This window comes from Solea senegalensis, linkage group LG9, assembly GCF_019176455.1.
Source record: "Solea senegalensis isolate Sse05_10M linkage group LG9, IFAPA_SoseM_1, whole genome shotgun sequence".
In the NCBI taxonomy this organism is placed as follows: Eukaryota; Metazoa; Chordata; class Actinopteri; order Pleuronectiformes; family Soleidae; genus Solea; species Solea senegalensis.
Genome location: NC_058029.1, coordinates 17,751,227 through 17,771,553, shown reverse-complemented (window position 1 = coordinate 17,771,553; position 20,327 = coordinate 17,751,227). Strand labels below are relative to the sequence as shown.

Genomic DNA, 20,327 nt, shown 5'->3' with positions numbered 1-20,327 from the left:
GCTCTCTGGCATATTAGTGTGTTTGCATTAGTGTGCTACTATTTTTAGCAAATATTTATTGGATCAGCAATGAGCAACAATTTGTCCATTTTCAGTAATGTAGCAAATTAGTACGTTGTTTTGGGAAAGTTGAATATTTTTAAATGTTGTTAAAGTTGTATATTTAGTGTCATGCTTTGCCAATCGTTTTGTTAAAGAGCAACAGCCTTCACGAGGTGACAAGGAAAGATTGGCAGATGAACCCTTTCCTAACCTGAAGCTGCTTACACAACATCATGGGCAGCAGCAGCAACAGCAGGCTGACATCTGGTGATGCTAACTGGCAGAAAGAAGAAGACTGACTGACAGCAAGCCTGTGCAGAGGAGACAAAATTCGCTGGTTACACTGAACAAGTATCGTTAAGTATTGGGGAACAACCGAGGCAAAAATTGTCACTCTGATAAAATTTCTAAGGTGCCGGTTCTATTCTTGCTTATTTTCAGAGATTAACGGATCAACTGATGGGAGTGTTGACAAAAAACGGACTTAGAACTGTTCCCCTCTGAATGGATTGAGCATATGCAGTCAGGCTAAGTATAGTAACAGTAAATAATTGTTGTTAATCAAAATAATAACCGTAATTGCAGGGTGAATAAACAGACAAACAAAAATGATGGACCATTCAGAGTTGATGAAATGTATTCACCTTGTTCCTATTCTGAATGCTGCTGCTTACATGCCACCTGCGACGTGACAGAGTGATGTGAATCATAATATCACAAACATGTTTATGAGCTGTGAGCTTATCAACAGCAATGTGACAACAAATGTGCAGGGGATGAACATTTCCAGTTACATGGAAACAACTTCTGCTGAGCTGGCACTCTTGGGAAGTTTGGGGTTGTCATGGAAACTACAGTTGCTGATGATTTGACTAAGTACCATTTTATCACTCTCTATTTCCAGCTATTTTTTCTCTCAATTGTTATCTAAGTAAAGAAAAACAGTGAGCAGGGGTGCTGATGTGGTAAAGATGGAGAGCAGGAACAGATGCTCTACAGGCCCTCAAGGAAATGTCTCAGTGGTGATTCAGTTCCTCTGGGATGCAATCAGAACAGGAACTAGAAGGTACATTTAGCTGAATACACTTTCAGTTTGGCTTGTGTTCTTTTAAGCTCTTTGTGTTTCAGAATTCCCCTCCAATTTTTTTTTTCCTGGTATCAGTCTCTTGATTTTTCTTTCTCCCTCTTGTTTTTGCAGTACCTTCATTTGTCCTCCAAGGTTGAGGGCAGCACTAACCAGAGCTTTAGAAAACTGCTGACATCATTTCCCAAGATCCAGTCATTGCTTGGCTGGGAGAGGAGGAGGTGGGGCTGACAGAGGGGAGGGAGAGATACAGGGAGGGAGGGAAGGAAGCAGAAATTGGGCATCAAGAGAGAATACTGCAGCTCTCTCTCACATTTTACACACACACACTCACAGAGAGAGAGAGAGAGAGCGAGAGACACTGTATCATGAGGCTGTAAAAACACGCCCACAACAGCAGCATCATTGTGCTGCACCACAGAGATAGACTAGCATACACTCCCATCCTTTCCTCTTCTATCTCTTGTCTCATTCTGCCTCTAATACAAACACATAGACAGGCACGTGCTGCAGGGAAGCTCTGAATGTCAGGTCGCTGAGCATTCAGGCTCCCCCCCACCCCTTCCCCTTTTTTGTTTTCTCTCTCACTCTCCCTCTTCCTGTTCACCTTGTCTCTTCTGGTTTGTTGTTGCATCACAGCCAAAGGGAGCAATCGGGAAGCATGCCGGGGGAAAGCACTCACAGATCTGTCCCTGCTGACAAGCATCCGGAGCAGGGAGCTGAGGAGACGGGGCTCCCTGGACCAGGTAAGACATCTGCGGTTGGGGGAGAACGGGGCATGGAGAAGGGAGAATTGAGCCGACTGATGTGATTAAAGACAGAAATTGGGGAATGACTGTGAAAGGAGAATGAACTTGTGAAGTGCAATAGCTTGTGTTGAATTGTTTGGGGCAGGATGGGAGAAAGGAGTAAGCATGAAGGATACATGTATGTTGATACAGCTGGTCTGTACATATGTAGTAACTTCTAGGCCAATGGAAGTGAAAGAAAAACTGTCAGATTAACACATTCTGCTCTGGATAAAGTGCCAGTTCAAACCCGATGATTCCAATATAACATGCAATGCTGTAATTTGGCAGCATATCACAATCATCCTTAAATTACATGTTGTGTCCACCTCCAGCTTCTGGTATTAGCAGCCTCCCTAATGCCTCCTCCCCAAAGCTGTTAACTCCCACCGCACTGCAATTACCAAAAGAAATCTCCCATTTATAATGCAGCAAATTATTTGTTCAGTTGTTAAAGCACCAGCCCTCCCACCCCGTCCCTTTCCTCTAACACTAGGCTTCTCCCCCATATTCCTGCCTAATCTTTAGCCCCACTACTGCCTGATATGCATCTGCATCCACATCCACATCCCTCCATCAGCAGAGTGGCTCCTCCCTTCCCCCAGCCTCAGCAGGAACATGACACAGCAGCATGGCAGAGCACACCAACACAATTGTACAGGATCAAATGCTTCAGTCTTATGTGTTTTAAAATGTGCTCACAGTGCTCAGTGCTTTTGCTCATGTTGCTGCTGTTTCTCTGAAGTTGTCAAATTGTGAAGCAAGTAATTCAGCACAAAACAAAAGAGGAGGAAATGGGAGTCAGGAGGTTAGGTTGCACTAGTGCTGATGAGATATTGGGAAGGCTTATTACATTTACTTGTAATTATATTTACGTATAATTGTGTTAACACTGTATACTATAGTTATATATTGTAGTTTTCATGAGGAGAGTGAATGTTGTTGTACAACCATGACAGTTATGATGGATTAACCTGTTATTAAGAATGCTCCTGTGTCCTTTCTGCTGGAAGCTGAGTTTAGTATTGCTTTAAATTCATCACTGCCCTGATCCATTCTTAGGCTTGAAATTATTTTAAGCTTTCCTGACCTGAATCTTGGCAGAGGAAGTACAAGGGAGAATTTGTGGCCACAACTTGTACTCTGGCATCATCAGTGTTACAAAATGAGAGGTTAGAGAAGTGTTCATTAATAACGAGAGGAAGGACAGATGGAGAAAGATAAAGAAGCATATGCGAGTGTTTGGTATCTCTTCGTAATGAGTCAGTCTGAGCAGCAGCTGAAATAGAGGCTCCCTGTTGGGACTGACAGCGCTGCAGCCTCTGTGACGCAGCTCCAGTCTGCTCAGCTTACTGCGGCCTACTCGTGCTACAGAAAGCCTGGTGCTCAGTTTCACTGTGTTCCCCCCAGAGGAGACTCTAAGGATGGGCCAGTCACCCAGAGACTGATATTTACTGTATGCTAACAAACATATAATGATAATTCACATTATTACTATTAATTTAGAGGCCTAGGAAAAACATTATGCACTTACTACATTTGTTTTCATTGTATATAAGAGTAAGACCATTTAATGTGATTATTTTCAGTCAGTCGATGAAGGGACCTTTTTATCATCCCCCCAAAAAGAGAGAAATACATTGTAAATAACCATTTACCCATAATCATATGGGACTGTACTGTATACAGCATATATATATATATATATACATATATATGTATATGTACATATAAAGGAGATGTGTGTGCTTAACTGAACATCTCTGATTAGTGATGGGTTTTAGTCTTAGAGGCATGACTCAGCACATACAGTACAAACACAGCTAACGCTTGTTGTTGAGGCAGTGATCAGGCAGAGCTGCTTAGTGCTGATGTTTGCATCCAGCATCATCCCAGGCAAGGCAGATGGACAGCGAGGGAGGTAGAAGCAAAGGAGTTATACTTCTTGCAGCGAGAGAGAGAGAGAGAAAAAAAACAAACCCCAAAGCAAAATGAAAGCAAGTGAGCAAAGCAGACATACAGCTAAAAGTGAAACAAGGAGGGCCAGCTGTGTGCATTTTCACATCGTAAGACTGAGGAGAGGATTAAAAGGGAAAGATTTAGAGAGAAATCCGGAAGCAATGAGGCTAAATCATGGGTGCAGAACAGATTGTGTGTGTGTGCGCGTGTGTGTGTGTGTGTGTGTGAGAGAGAGAGAGTGTGTGTGAGAGAGAGAGTGTGTGTATTTGTGGCTGGCACCAAGCTCAGCCACTTGTGTGTTATAATGGCCAATCAGCATGTGGACTGAGGTCACTGTAGCGATGGCCCAGTTAAGAGAAAAAATGAAGGTTCTGTTCCTTCCAAGTCTGTCATAGCCCCAGAGAAAACATGGTTACATCATGTCCTCTAAAGGGACATTTCAGTATATCAGAAAATATACAGGGTTTTATAGGCTATCCAACATCCATAATTATTTAAGAAATGTGAAAGTGAAACAGATGAAGAATACAGTCAACTTTCATTTTCTTCATCTGTTTGATGTCCCCCCATCACTCATACTGACCACCTCCTCAATGCATCCCTGACCCAATAGCATTAATTTGGCTTGTCACTTTGGATTCCTGGTGACAGCTAAGAAGATGATGGCATAGTCTAGAAAGACAAGAAGACAGAGAACACTGTAATTCAAGAACAGTAACTGTTGCCTCTGGCCAATTGTGCATGTTGGTAATATCAGCATCCCCTCAGTTGCTCTATCACTCTTTGTATAATATACAAAGTGAATATACCTAATATTGTGTTAAATCCTTATTAAAACTACCCTTCTGTCACCCTTATTTAAAATGTTTGTAACTGCTCCTTTACCTGCTATTTCAACTGTTGTTTTACAATAGAGCTGCAACTAATGTCTTGTTTTGTCCACAAACCAAAATGATTGAGTTTTAATGATTTCTTTGTTATCCAGAACAAAGATATTAAGAAAATATTCACATTTAAGAAGCTTAAACAATCATAAATCTTGTTTTAATCATGAAAAAAGCTTAAAAGTGATTATCAAAATAATTGTCGATAATAATCGATTAATCGTTTCAGCTCTATTTTACAGATATTTTCTTGTTTTCAGATATGACAAGGCATCCATCTACTGACTCCACTCCTAGTGACAGTGGCTCTTCACCTAGTGATAGTGGTTCCAGCCCGTCTCCCAGTACTCCTCAGAAGCTACTCCCAGCATGCACCTTGCCATTTGGTCCACGACTATTTCAAGCAGTACCCAGCTCCTCTGGTACTACAAGACCTCAACCTGAAGGCTCTGACCATCGCAACACAACCAGGCAGAGATTGTCTGGAAAGTTAGGTGGCCATGGACCATGTAGCCGCCATGTCTCCTATAAAATGGAGAGAATCAAGGTTTGTTATATGTGTGAGAATAATTTGCAATTTACCAAAGATGTGATACTATATGTATTAAACATATTTTGTTTGTACTATTCCCAGGTCCTGACTGGTTCTGAGGTGGAGAGTGACTACCAAGAGCCACAAACCATTGATGCAAGGGTGGTGATGGGTCAGGAGACACTGCTCAAAACAACAGAAATACAGAAAGAGAAACCAAGTGGTCAGACTATCCCTTTGCCAGCTCCCCCAGTCTTATCAGATCCTCAGGCACAATCAAAAGAGTCTCAGTTGGAAAGCAAAGAAGAAAGCAGAGTCCAAAGCCCTCAGAAACAACAAGACCAACAAAAGGAACCTGTGCAGCTGCCCCCGTCCAAACAATGCTCCCCTTCTCACAAGCCCCTGATACCCTCATCCTCCCCAGAGCCTGTCACAACTGATGCCACTATGACAGATAACCAGGAAGAGGGTCAAACCTTCTCTCAAAATGAAGTGCCTTCACTCTCTTTTTCTGAGCTGGCCTGTCCAGTTGCTTTGTCCTTTTCTGAACCAGCCTATGCTGTTGACCCTCTACGAGTGGGTATGCCATCATCTCTTGACCCCGACCTGTATTATACTGCCCCTTCTACCCCAATCAAGATGGCTCCCCACTCTTCTCATCTTAAACATCATTCATATCCTGGCACACCAGCCTGCCCACTCTCACCTGGCTCTCCGTCAGATAGCGAGGACCTCTGTTCCCCTCTGACCTCTCCCTCTGGCTCTTATATCACAGCAGAGGGAGGCAGCTGGACCTCATCTTATACATCTTCCACTTCTCCCTCCACGTCTCCCAATCTACTCCTCACAGAGGAAGCACAGGAGGCCCCTGCTTGCTTTGTGAGCTCCTTATCAGAAATTGGAGATGAAGTTGGAGAAGAAAAGGGACAAGTGGCATCAGAACGGGAGGAAGAGAGGGCTGGGGACTTCTGCCTGTACCGTCCTGACAGATGTGTCACAAATTCATGGACAGGTATAACAGGGACAGTGATCCTTGAGGAGGAAGAAGCTGTAAAAGGTGAAGAAGTTAAGATTACTAGAGAAAGTTGTCGTCCGTGCTGGGTGACTGAAAATACATCCCCTCAAAGGAGCAGTAGCAGCCGTAGCAGTGACTCCCAGGAGGATGGAGGAGAGTCTGAAAGTTCACTTTGTCCACTTGAAGAGGCTGGTTCAGTGAAATTAGAGTACTCTAGACCAATGCAGACCGGACTGAAACTGCAACTAGATGCATGTTTATCAGAGGAACCTTATGGACAGATGGATGACCACCCACAACTATCTTTGACTGACATAACCATGGCCTCATCTAGTTTTAGCCCTGACTCACCTCTCACCCCACTTGAAGCTTTCTGTCCTGGAGCATTTGATAGGCTGGGCCCCGGTTCTTTCATATTCTCCCAGGCAGCTTGTCCTGATGATATTCCAGAGGAAGAAAGGATGATCCCAGCCTCCCTCATCTCCTTTCCCCTCCACACTAGCCTCATCTTTAAGGCTGATTCAATGGAAATCACTCTATTCCCCACAGAGGACGATGATGAAGTTAATGACAGAGTTCATGACAGAGATGAAGGACAGGGTGTTGATGCATATGCAGCAGGAGAGGAGGAGGCGGATGTTGAAGATGACGATGATGATGAAGAAGAGGATGATGATTATGATTATGATGATGGGGATTGCAATGTTAACAGTGCTGCTGATGGAGATGGCAATAATGGGAATAATGAAGATGATGGTAGTGAAGACCACGATGAGGCAGGTGAGGAAGCTAAAGTGGAGGTGAAAGTGGTGGAAGATGAGGAAGTGGATGAAGAAAAAGAAGAGGAGGAGTGTGATAGCAGAGCAGTAGAGGATCCTTCAGATGAGGACAGCTCGGCATCATTCCTTCATTCACTTTCAGAGACATCTATCAATGAGGGCTTGGATGAATCCTTCTGTTTTCAAGATGATACAGACGACTCCTTAGATTCTGCCTCCTATAATGGGGAGGAAGATGAACGTCTATACAGCACTGAGAGGCATGCACAGTCACTTGAACCCACATCAGAGGATGGATTCACTCCCACTGATGCTCAGATAGAATCTGAACAGGGGTCTACCACTGAAACAGGTCCAACTGAACAATTGCATTTTCAACTAAGCACAGAAAAAATAATGATTAATTCCAAAGTCACCTGTCTTTCTGAAACCATTGCTGTCTTCCCCATGGACACCATTATAACACCCAAACCTCTGGAAGAACCAAAGCATTGTGAAGCCCAGTCAGACCCTGAATTAGATGCTGCCAGTGAAATAGAACCTCTAGAACTGTTGCACACCAAAGTGAGCCCAGGCAAATCGGTGGATCACCAGGAATTATCTTGCACTTCAGGAGCAATGTCTTGCCAACCAGAATCTTCTAACTCCGATAAGAGGGATTGTGAAGTAATGAATATCTCTGATTCTTTCAGCACTCTCATGGAGTCTAACAACAGCCCTCATGTTGATTTTACCCCCACCCCTGTTGTGATTAATGCGCCTCCTGACCCTGCTCTGAAATCCCCCATCTCAACTCTTTCTGCCCCTTCAACACAGGAGAACACAGATCCTAACTGTTCAGCTCTTTTGGAAAATTTGGTTCAGGAAAGTCCCCAGATGGAAGATATAGATTTGAAGCAAAGCAACAATAATTCAAGGGGGAAATCCCCCAGAGAACCAGAAAGGGACTCTTTCAAATTGCTCATCAAGCCTCGTCATCATCAGCCAGAAAGCCAAAGGACTGTTGGAGCAACAAGACTTGTGTTATCAAAGTCCTTCTCCAATAAAGCAGGTGTATCGAGAGGGGCAGAGGCCATATGCACGCCTGGTGCTCACATGGATTCTGACGAGCTAGAACAGAAGAATCAGAATGCCTCATCTGAGTCTGTGAGTGCACTGTGCAGAAATACAGATTCTACTCCCTCTCCTAATATGGCCACTGTCACCAATGACTTGAATAAAGGTGTTCTCCTTCTGTCTTGCCCGAAAGAACCGTCCCCCAATCCTAGCAATATACCTGTTTCTGTCATCTCAGAAGTTGCTGACAACCTGGCCCTGACCCCTGAACACTTCCCTGTTGACTCTGCCCAGGAGAACCTGAGGGAAAACACCCTTACTACTGATGAGGGGGCTCTGGGAGCTGTTGGCTCTCTGCACACCCCCATTGCCATTTCACCCAAAAGGGAAAACTCAGAAACACACTCCAAGAGGGAGATGGCTCCTGCATCAGGGATGTGGTGTGATGGCATGATGGGGACAGGGTTAGGTCTAGGATTAGGTTCAGGGGATGAGTTCAGAGTCAGTGGAACTGGACAGTCTTTGGAGAAGAGGTTAGAGACAGAGGCAAAGAGTGTCCTCATGTGTGACACAGGCAGCCAAGGCACACAGTTGACAGTGGCTCCTAATGCAAGCAGTGAGGAGTATAAAAACTATGATAATGATCTGGGTTCTGTTGCTGATGTGGAAGATAACAACACTGTATGTGGAAAGAGGAACCGGATGACGGATGAAGAATTAGAAGAATTAGAAGAAGTTGCTTTTGAGTCCAACCTCGGCAGTTGGAAATCTATTGAGGAGATCTCAGAAGCAGGAGGGGGGGAAGATGGAAGCTCCAGATTTCCAGAAGACAATGTCAGTAATCTAAATACAGACAATGATGGCGATAACACAGAAACAAAAATACAAGACACTTGGAACAGTAACAATGACCCGGCTTTTGATTCCTTGGAAGAAACCATGTCTGGAAGTTTGAATGCTCTATCAGAGGAAGTGAGACCCCAGAATGTGAGTGTCAGTGTTAGAGAGTCTGCTTCTAATATTCCACTTGAAGAGATGCCACCTCAGGTTTCTGAAAAAATGAATGAGCCAGAGCAAAAATCAATAGACAGTTCCATAAACCAAACATCAGACACAAAACAGGCAGCATTCCCAAAGAAAGATGCCTGTAACATCTCAGTCTCAATTGAAACTCACATGAACCCAGCAGCAACAAACCATTTCAGCTCATCAAGTTCATCAACATGTCATACTCAGTTGTGTCAGACAATCACTTCAGAGAGCAATCAAGCCTTTTCTTTGCTACATGGATCCTTTGGCTCCTTTACTCCTAAATGTAAAGCAAATCAATCCAAGCCGAGTGGCACTAGTCAAGACAAAGTGGAGAATACTGGCTCTCTGTCAGAACTAGAGATTTTAAAGCCTCAGACTGAGTTTCAAAAAAAGAACAATGTCACTGATGATCTTGTCAATGATGACTTCACAGGGCAGCAGTGTGTTGTTTGTAGCTCAGGGGCAGCGGGGGAGGAAGAAAAAATGAAAGAAGAAGGGATGGAGAGAGGTGAAGAGAAGGATAAGGAAAAGAAAAAGGAAAGAAAAACATCTCCTGTACAGAAAAACCTGGAGCACTTTTCATGTCACACCCCTAAGGGGGGTCCTTGCACAGATAAACCCACTGCTGTTAAAAAAGGGAGAAGAGGGAAGCAGAAGAAACACAGAGTGTCCCAGAGAGGCAGCCATGGAGACTCTAGCTCTGAATCTATTGATGATCCAAAGAATGATGATTCATTAAGTACCACAGCAGGTGGATGGCCAAAGGGGGTCACAGAAAACCCTAAAGCTGGGTCTAATCAAAAGGCAAATGACAAAACTTCATCGTTGGACCATCAGCAAAAGACAGACACAGCAGAGTCTAGTTCAGTGATGCAGGGGGGTAATAGTGTACGTCCTGATGTCAAAAGAACAAGCTATGAATACTGCAAATCAACTTCACCTACCATAGACAACCTCAATATTGTGGTGGCACTGAACCAAGAATTACAACAGAAACAAGAAGTACTTGATAACAGACCACTATCGGATAATCAGAGGGGACTAACGGTAGACATTAATGACAACAACACTGTTGCTGACCACAGCCTCCTTACTGAGAATACTTTATCAGGCTCTCTACGTCCATCCCATTCTTCAGCATCTCCAGATTTCTCCTCCTCCCCTCTACCCTGTGGCTCAACAGAGCCAGAGGAAGATCTTTCCACACCTGTACAGGAATCCCAGCCTGTCCTTTCAGCCCAGCGACAGTCTTCACTGTCCATGAGTCACGCTAGTACGCTTTGCTCGACCTCCGTAACAACACAACCAGCCCCCAATGCCAACATCAATCTCCAAGAGGTTCCAGTTGTCCTCTCTTCATCAGCCAAGTCTGACACAAGTGTCTGTACAAACTCATCCTCTGCAGCTCTGCCATCAAACTTGTCACAACCAACCCAGGAATCGTCTTCGTCTGGGTCAGGGACTCGTGATTCAGCAGGGGTTCGAGACCCTGGATCTTGTCTCCAGTCTCAAACCTATTCACATTCTTTGCCTAATCTCAATAACCAATCACATAAACAAACCAAGAAAGGTTGCACATGGAGCTCTCAAGACAAGTACAAAGGTGAGTCCAAAAAATATGGCTTGTAAGATTGATATCACAGCACATCACAAGCTAAGGAATTGAAAATAATTTTTTACCATCGTCCTGGCTACAGTCACATTATGGGGACATTATTGAAAAGACAAATGGTCGATATGTTTCCCTGGTTTGCTGGTTCAAGGGCTGTTGTCTCCTAATACAATTTGATCAATTAATGTGTCCTCTTGTAGGTCCCAGTTTAACTGAGGAGGATACAGATAGAAAAGATGATGATGGACTGCCTGGACGTGGTCACAGATCCCAGCCCAGAGGAGTTGCAGGAAATGAGTCTGGTCCATCCAGTCAACGGGAAATACAGCCTTTCTCTGCCCAACAGATGGCCGACAAACCGTCTGGTTGTACCAGCAACCACAGCCACAAGATTCCCCAAGAGATCGACATATCCTTCAAAAACAATTGTGAGTCGTTTCACTGATCTGGAACAGAGAATTGGATCGCCAAAAAATGATTTTGCATTCTGTTTTTAAAACCGCACTTACTCACTGTGTCACATATAAATGTGTTTGAATTCATATACAGAGCACTTCAACAGTCTGTTTTTATGCCTGGTAAACTCATACAACATGTGTACGTGAGACTGAAGCGTGTCTTGAATAAACCTTTTCACAGCAGATATTTTCTGATATGAAATAGTGGGACGCACACAAGAATTTAGGGTTTCCACACTGTATATATATATATATATATATATATACACATATATATACATATATATAAAATCAATACTCTTAATCACTAATGCTCTAATGAGATAGACTATTGAAAATGGCAAATTTCTTTGACCACATTTATTAGTTTTGATAGTACTAAGTTTATGATATAATTCACTAACACGTACTGAACGTGTGCCTGTACAGGCTCCATCTTGGCTTCCTGTAATGAGTCTGAGAGTGAGGGGTCAGTGCCTGAGCTAGAGGAGCCAGAGCCGCTGAGACCATCAGAGCATCAGGTGAGTCTGCCGGTAATACTCTGGCAGGAAGAAATTATTTGTAAAACATTTAAAATCTCTAACATATTGTACATTATAGCAGACCTTAAATCTGCACACCGTAATTTCACCATTATGATGAAACTATTTGCTCACACAACAATAACTGGCAAGATTTAATTTTTTACTTGATAAAGTTTAAGAACCTTTTGGTATTGCTCTTTAAATTGAGTATAGTGATTATTCTAAATATGTCTACTATGTATATAAAACACATTTCTTCTTGTGTGCCATAGAAAATAAAACTATCTGGCAACTACAAAACAGCTATACATATACATGTATATATATACACGTATATATACATGTATATATATATATATATGTATATATATGTACATTTAATATTCATCCCACTTTTATCTTTTGGTGATATCAACAAGATAAGCCAACAGCTCATTAGAAAATGCCTATTCAGAATGATACAATAAAAGTAATTACTATAAAATAATAAAGTAACTGAGCTTCATTTTTTTTCCCCATCAGTCTCTCTCCTCTGCAGATGAAGGGCTGAACAGACCAAAACAGAGCCGCAGTGAGAAGAAAGCTCGCAAGGTCAGACTACAAGCTGTTTCAGAATAATGACTGTCAATCAGTCAGTGAACTCACAGCACTGTGCCCACAGTATACTTTTGCATGTGACTGTAGATTCTGTCCTCCAGGAGGCAACATTTACTACCATCTCTGGATCTCCCTTCATGCCTGTCCGTGCTTCAGTGCTCGCCAGTGCATGAAGGCCAACTCCAGATTTGTTCTGCTTTTTGAACCACTTTTGTCGGCTCAGCATTTAGCCTCACTAAACCTACACTGCTTACTGTAGGTGCTGTGTCTGCCATCACCACTGTTTCTGATATACCTACCCAGCTGTAAACATCAGTGTCCTGTCCAACTCACTGTTATTGGCTAGAGAATATAAACAAACTTAAGATAAATACTACACCACACATTTCTGTCTCATTATGGATGATTGACACAGATTACTATACTTCTTTTTTTTAGGGAAACTACATACTCTTCCTTCAATAAACACATTTCACTTCACTTTATTTCCCCCTGGGTTATTGCAATTATATGCCAATAACTTGTCCAAATTTTGTACATAAGTTACTGGTCATTTCTCAACCTCTGCGTCTGAAAAGGGTCGGTCCCTTTATATATTAACAGTGTGACTGTTATGAGTGGTAACATACATCCTGTGCAGCATGTTGACCTACAGTACCTGTGACAGTCTGGAACAAGTATGAGAAGTGTTTTATGATAGCAGCAATGAATCTGTCCTATTTTGTCTTTTTTTTTTTCACTGTCCCTGCTGGTGTATGTGTATGCAGGCCATGTCTAAACTGGGTCTTAAGCCAGTCCATGGTGTGACCAGAATTACTATCAGGAAGTCCAAGAGCATCCTGTTCGTCATCAGCAGACCTGATGTGTTCAAAAGCCCCGCATCAGACATTTATATTGTATTCGGAGAGGCAAAAGTAAGTATTTCTCTCTCTCTCTCTCTCTCTCTCTCTCTCTCTCTCACTCACTCATGTCTCATGACTCATGACTCATGTCTCCTCCTCTCTCCTCTCAGATTGAGGACCTATCTCAGCAGGCTCACAAAGCAGCTGCAGAGAAATTCAAGATGCCTGTGTCCTCTTCTCCCTTGGCCCCACTGGTCCCACCCAGCCTCACCATCAAGGAGGAGAGTGAAGAGGAGGAGGAGGAGGTACTGTAACATGTTGCTCATCACACTCCTTTTCAGGACAGTAATAAAATACTTTATTCGGCCTCTCTCTGTCAATAACTCTATCCATAATCTCTTTCTCTCTGTCTCTTGTTCTTTCCTCTAATACATCAGGTGGATGAGGGAGGTCTTGAGCAGAGAGACATCGAGCTTGTGATGGCACAGGCCAACGTGTCTCGAGCCAAAGCTGTCCGTGCACTGAAACACAACAAGAATGACATTGTGAATGCTATCATGGTGAGGAGGGGGACACAGGGGAGGGTGGAAGGACAGAACAGCAGAGGACAAATGTAGAAGGAGTGCAGCTGGTGAAAAAATGAGTCACAGTCAGCAAGAGGGGAGTGCAATGGCAGGGGTTGGGGTGCAGAATGAGCAGAGGACAATTTCACCCTGGTAACTCTGTAGTTCTTTATGTCCACTAGGTGGCAGCAACACATCTCACAGAGAGACATTTTCCAATAGTGAAGGCATTGGTTAATTTTCCAGTGTAATAAAGAAAACACAGCCATAACTTTGTCTATCATTTAGGCCTATAGATTTTAGTTTACATTTTTGTCTCTTCCTCCATTCATCATTCATCACCCTCTCATTGATGTCCTTTCCTTTTTCCTTACAGGAGCTGACCATGTGAGTGGAGAACAATTCTTCCCTCTTCTTCCAGCCTAAATGCCACTGACTCTTCTGTATCGCTGCTACTGTATGTTGCATCCTCATTATCTGCTAAATAAAGTTTGTTCCAACGTGGATTTTGACTGCACTAGAAGATTAATATTCATGAAAATACTTGGGATAGTTACATTTTTTTATTTTTATTCTTTTAGTTTATATTTATTTTCCCCAGAACAAATAATGTACGTTCCAATCAATTTGGCAAAATTAAGATTTTTACATCCCTCCCTGAAGCCCACCTGCAATACCTATGTTGTCCACCAGTGGACAGCGTAGACTTTACAGATTCATATTTATCTTTCCATCTTTGGCCAAAACTAAATACATGTGAAATGGTAATGTAGCTATAATTTATACTGTGACAGCTTGGACATTTATTGCAAGAAGCTTGTCATGACTTGCTGATCAAGCTCTCAAACATTGCAAATTCACTGCACTGTTAAGATTACCATTACACATTACTTGATTACGTCATAAATTCTTTTGTCTTTTGTTTTGCAGAGACAATCTGCAGATATTTAAGAAATATTTCAACACTACTGCACTGGTCTTTAAATGCAAGAGAATTATGCTGCTCTCACAAAGGGAAAACATGCTCATTACTTCAGTTCAGACACATTTCTTCTGCTTATTTCTCACATGTAATACTGATAAGACTAGCGTGCATGGACAGATGACAAATACGCCCTTGATGATCCATCAACTTTACTATACAAAATTATTAGAATACAAAACATATGTATGGAAAGAAACAGTTCTGACAAGTAGTGTCAAAAACACAAAGTCCTCATCTTCAAATTACAAGCAACAACTCTGCATGTAAATTAGTTAAGTGTATTTCGACTTAATTACTTGTAGTATCAAGCCTATAAAATCCACGTGGCCACTGGACTTGTTAGCTATGTTGAATAAAGGCACTTTAGTAACATTTTAAACACATTATAATACATTTACCCTTTACAAATGCCAAATACAGGATGTAATGCCAAAGTTCATTTGATATTTGACAATGCAGGTCGTAGAGTTATCAACAAGGTATGAGCTGATGCTCTCCTGAGTATTCTCCTTACACAGCAGTGCAGGCAGATAACATCGCTCTTGGAAGAAAGGAATAAATGCATTTGGTCTTGAGCCAAGTCTAAACATCTTAAGTGGTTTTAGCAGGAAGAACATTGTTTTCAAAGTGTCCCTGGTTGGTGATATTTCCAGCTGGGGAGTATCTTGCTACAACAAAGGACGAACCATCTGATGCGGTGGCCTTACCAACACCCAGCTCTTTACTGCTCTTCCACACCATTGCTGTAAAATGGCCTGTAGAAAAAAAAGTGGTGGAAGTGCAGAAAGAAACAGTTAGTCGGAGATGAGTGCTCACAGACGTAAGTTCCTTTAAATATTTATACATGATGGAATCTTGAATCTTGCAGTCTCAAACCTCCCTGTGTTTTCCTTTTCAGCTAACTTTATATTAATCGGTGTGAATCGCTGAAAGGATGATCTGCTTCATGAGACCGTGTTAAACACATTCATGCACATTGCAGTCAGAGGGTTTTGAAATGATCTTGACAAATTATGGGAAGACTGGGATTGTAACATACAGGAGATTTACAGGAGTTTCTCCACTTAGTCCAGTTTTTTTTACCAAACTTTTTGTATAAGATGGCAAATTATCACTTATTCAAAGCCATTTCTTGTTTTAAAAATAGCTAAACCAGCCATTTCCAAGAGATATAATGTGTGATATGTGAATCTCAATTTATACCTCATATTTTTTTTAAAAATCACAAGGAGGAAAAACAAACTATTACACTGAGATAAGCACAGGCAGAAGAAGAAATGAGAGAGAGAGACACGTTTCTAATTCAAAGTGTAAATATCTAATACAGTAACAGAAATTTACTAATCAAATAAGTGTTAAATGTCTTCATATCTAACATGTAAGTTTATCCGAATATGAGCCACATTTTGTGAGACAGATAGACAGATTCTTATTTGAATCTTACCGGTACCAGAGGAGAATCCAGGACGGTTGAAATTGTACTGTTTCACTTCATCATACCAGCGGTCAACCACGTCCTTCCCTGCACGAGCACAGGACAAAGTAACCACAGCAGAAAAAAGCACAGTCAGAATCACGACAGTCATGTGTTGCCATGTGACACCACGCCATATCCCCTCTGTGACACATGTTTACGCTTCACCCGCTGCAGCATTCAGGAGGACGTTTTATGAATCACACAGTGTTGTACTGACATATTTCTGCTGTGACTCATGGTGTCTGAAATCTCAAACACAGAGGAGCCAGGAAATAAATCCCAGCTGTTCACTTGTATGGTGGGAAAGTCAACACAGAACATAGAATTACTGTGGAGAACCAAAGAGATCAGCTCTTCAGCTCCAACCAGAGTCAAAGCATGAGCATATACATATAAACATTCATGTAGTGTATTTAGTGTATGTATGCACCTGATTGGTCATAGGATGCCCATGCCAAGTTCTCTCCACAGCTCCCTCTACTGGACTCCACACTGTGTTTCAGGATCCGTGTGCTGGCTAGACTTTCAGCATAACTATGAAAACAGACAAAATGAATATACAGAGTATGTACTGTACATGCACACATGGATAACAGCTCCATTCTGTTGATCCAGTGCCATCCCAGAAGGCTTTTTTTAAAAGCTTACAGCAATGCTCAGCCCTCCACCCTAAAGATAAACAGTAACAGTGTGATGTTTATAGCATAAAGCGTAAATAATGTCCATACATGTGTTTCTCTATTTTACAGCGTGTACGACAGGAATGGCGCTCAGCATCTTGGTCTAGTGGTAAGTTGATGTCCTCCAATGCAAGGAAACTCTCTACACAGCAGCAGCTACTACTGAAGCTATGAAATCAGTTTTATTTGCACTGCACCAAATCACAACCTACGTTATCTTAATTACAAAATAAGGTCTTCGAGGCTGAGACCTTACTTTGTAACCACAAACCTGTTCAACTCTTAAGAATGAAACATCCAATCAGTTTTGCTTATTATTGTGTTAGACTCATTATCTATTTCTACTCTATACATCTATTTGAAATATGAAAATTATTCCCACCTCATGAAGCTGTAAATGAGCAAATGGTGTCATAGCTTTTCTCCAGTATGAAGTGAAATTAACTCCACTCTGATATGTAGATCATTTCCTGACTCAGATATTGCACAATATAGTAACAGAGGTGCAGATGTGTTTTTTTCCTCTAATGTTCATGGAGCTTAATGTCTTTTCTTTTTCATCAATTAAAATCAGCGGAAACGTAAATATTTGTTTTCCACAATATTGTGCTCTGTTTCCTATCAAGTATCATAAAACTAGAGATTAATAAGCTTTTATCTTTATTGTTGTGATCCCACTTGTTTGAGGAAGTGGACAGAAAGTTCAGAACACTGTACATCTCGAACCCTCCTGAATATGACTACACATGTGCAGCATTTCAATAACCTCTCTGAGTTTATTTGGAGTTAATGATACAGAGAGTCTGGAAATGAAGTTCCATTAAAGCTTCATTTGAGTGAAATGTCAATGCGACATAGCAGCAGTGACTTGTGGGAGGAACTGTCAACTATCATCACAGTAAAAACAAACCGTGGGCTCACAATATTGTTGTGGTTTTTTTTAATAGTCATTGCAGTTGACAGGCAAGACTGGAGCCGTCGCTGTTACCCAGAGCAGTTTGACAATATCTAGTATGTGTACTTCCTACTAATTAGGTTTCTAATTGAATCTGTGTGTGCAGTCACCCACCGGGCAGCCTCTCTGCTCAACTTGTTGCTCAGCTTCAGTGGAGGAGCCTGGTGCTTCCTTCTGTATTCATTATGGCACCGCTGAACCTCCTGAGCAAACTGCTTTGAGGCTGAGAGACACAGACGGCAGAGACAGAGACAGAGAGGTCACACAGCCAGAAATCTGACATGATGGTACAACATAAGGACTCATGTGACTGCAGAGTACGCCCACAGACTGACAGGCCTCAGCTACTGAGCGCTAACACCATGACAGATGATGGAGGCAGAGGCGAAAACGTCATCCCCATCCCCCCCCCCTTCTCCCTGGTGCCTATCACTCACTGGCCTTTTCATTAGACATTCAATCTCACAATAGGCACATTCAAATGCAAACACAGAAACAACACAAATGCTCAGCATGCAACAGGACGACTCTTAACAAAGATTCTGGAGTAGAAACAAATATTAGAAACAGCTTCAATTGCAACAAGAAGTACTGTATAATAGTTGAAACAGAAAAAAACAAGTTGGATTTGTTCTGTGTATTTTCTCTGTGCTTTCTTCCCAACAGCCCCAAAGCTCATAAATACAACCCTTATACAAGTTGATGTAAAGGTTGCTACTTTGGACCTTTTCGGGCGCAAAAAGTGACTTTGTGAGGACCATAATTCTTCATGGAGACCGAACACTGGTCCGAATGAAGCAGAAACTCATTTTCTGAGGCCCTGGATAAAGTTAAAAAGTAGTTAATATGATAAAGTTAAAGCCAATATATGCAAGCTGTGGTTAAGGTTAGGCCTACTAAGTTTGTTTGCGCTCCTGCCATCTGGCAGACAGTTTGGGAGCATGCAGATCTGATCCAACAGGTTCAAAGACAGCAAGTGGACACACAGACACACACAGGTTTGCACAGCTCTTCTCAACGGAATTAACTCCTATTCATTTGGACAACCTTAACAAAGTGTTTATCGCTAACCTTAACTGAACTTTCTAACATCAGACTAACTGAACTTAACCACTTCCTCAGAAATGAAATGAGATTCTGACTCATCAGGACCAGGTTTGTGTTCCCCAGAGAACTACTGGTCCTGACAAGGTCAGTTTGAATGTTAGAAAAGAACATACACACAGTTTTACTGATCAGAAAGAGTTCCCATTCAGGTGAAACTGTGGTTAAAGTCCTCTGAGTGCTGTTTCCACTTACCTGACTTCCCCATGGTGCTGACACAGGAGGCCTTTCGATGTGATCAGTAACAAGTCTGAACGAAAGCAGCCTCTCCTCTGTCTTGGTTTCTGTTTCTGCCTCTCTTTCTCTCCTGCTTGTCTCCCTCTCTCCACGTCAACCTCTCTCAGTGCTGTGTATGTATGACTGACCCTCTGCAACAGCTGCTCATGCCTCTGCAGGGCTTTTCCTCCAGTGTCTTCAATTCCACCTTAAACTGTTGTGCAAAGTTCCTCTTAACCTTTTTTTCTTTTTTCTTTTGGGTGAAGAAATTGTGTTGAAAGAAGCCTCTTACTCGGGCTTTGTTTCACTTACATTTAATATGAGCTGACTGTCTATCTTGTAGCCACACCCCTCTTACTATCTGCATGTTCCACATGCAGACGGAGCAGCACACCCAGTCTGTCATGACTCCCTACAAATGAGAAGGCAGCTCCCGCCTTCAACCCTCAACCATCAACCCTCCAACCCCACAGTGGTTGGTGACATCATCTCTGTGACACACATTCCTACACACCATATATGGATATATAGGCAGCAGCTTTGACTGGAACACTGACTTTTTCACAGTCTATGCAGCTCTGTGCTATAAATACAATGCCACTCAGACTTTAGGTGCAAACTCCGTGAGAGGTCTCTGGTTGCATATGCTGCAGATCACATGACCCGACTCATGACCGGCAGAGGAGCCTCTTTTATGTGTTTGAAACAACAATAATGACAATATGCTGATTTAAACCAGATTGTTACAGCATATTTAAACAAAGTATCAACATATAAATACAAATCAAATCTTTATTTGGAAATAAGGAACGCAAACTTTGCCATAATCAATTTAGATGATATGAGATGAAGGGGTAGCCATGGCCAAGTTGGTTTGTAACCAGAGGGTTGCCCGTTTGAGTCCCCACCAGGTACCCCTGAGCAAGGTACCCAAGCCCCATTGCTCCCGGGCGCCCAGGCGCTGCTCAGTGGCTGCCCACTGCTCCTAGTTCAAGGAAGGATGGGTTAAATGCAGACACAGAATTTCCCTAGGGGATTAATAAAATATGAAAAAGGCAAAAACAAAGATGAAAACAAACAAATCTTGCAAATGATGTGATGTACAATGTTGCCACAATACTTACTTACTTTAGAAATCTTAAC

At 42.2% G+C, this 20,327-nt stretch overlaps 2 protein-coding genes across 2 annotated transcripts; one reads left to right on the top strand and one right to left on the bottom strand.

Moving 5' to 3' along the window:
• The first annotated feature begins 1,526 nt into the window (after positions 1 to 1,526).
• Positions 1,527 to 14,273, top strand: nacad (NAC alpha domain containing). Its single transcript, XM_044033819.1, has 10 exons — positions 1,527 to 1,872; positions 5,018 to 5,304; positions 5,392 to 10,774; positions 10,984 to 11,211; positions 11,671 to 11,762; positions 12,288 to 12,356; positions 13,130 to 13,276; positions 13,375 to 13,509; positions 13,642 to 13,764; positions 14,144 to 14,273. The coding sequence occupies exons 1-10, from the start codon at positions 1,788 to 1,790 to the stop codon at positions 14,156 to 14,158; spliced, it is 6,564 nt and encodes a 2,187-aa protein (XP_043889754.1). The 5' UTR covers positions 1,527 to 1,787; the 3' UTR covers positions 14,159 to 14,273.
• Positions 14,274 to 14,884: 611 nt separating this feature from the next.
• Positions 14,885 to 19,571, bottom strand: glipr2l (GLI pathogenesis-related 2, like). The gene is made up of 5 exons (XM_044033820.1): positions 19,164 to 19,571; positions 17,979 to 18,087; positions 16,660 to 16,763; positions 16,197 to 16,274; positions 14,885 to 15,507 (listed from the first exon to the last, which is right to left on the bottom strand). The coding sequence occupies exons 1-5, from the start codon at positions 19,174 to 19,176 to the stop codon at positions 15,344 to 15,346; spliced, it is 468 nt and encodes a 155-aa protein (XP_043889755.1). The 5' UTR covers positions 19,177 to 19,571; the 3' UTR covers positions 14,885 to 15,343.
• Positions 19,572 to 20,327: the final 756 nt, after the last annotated feature.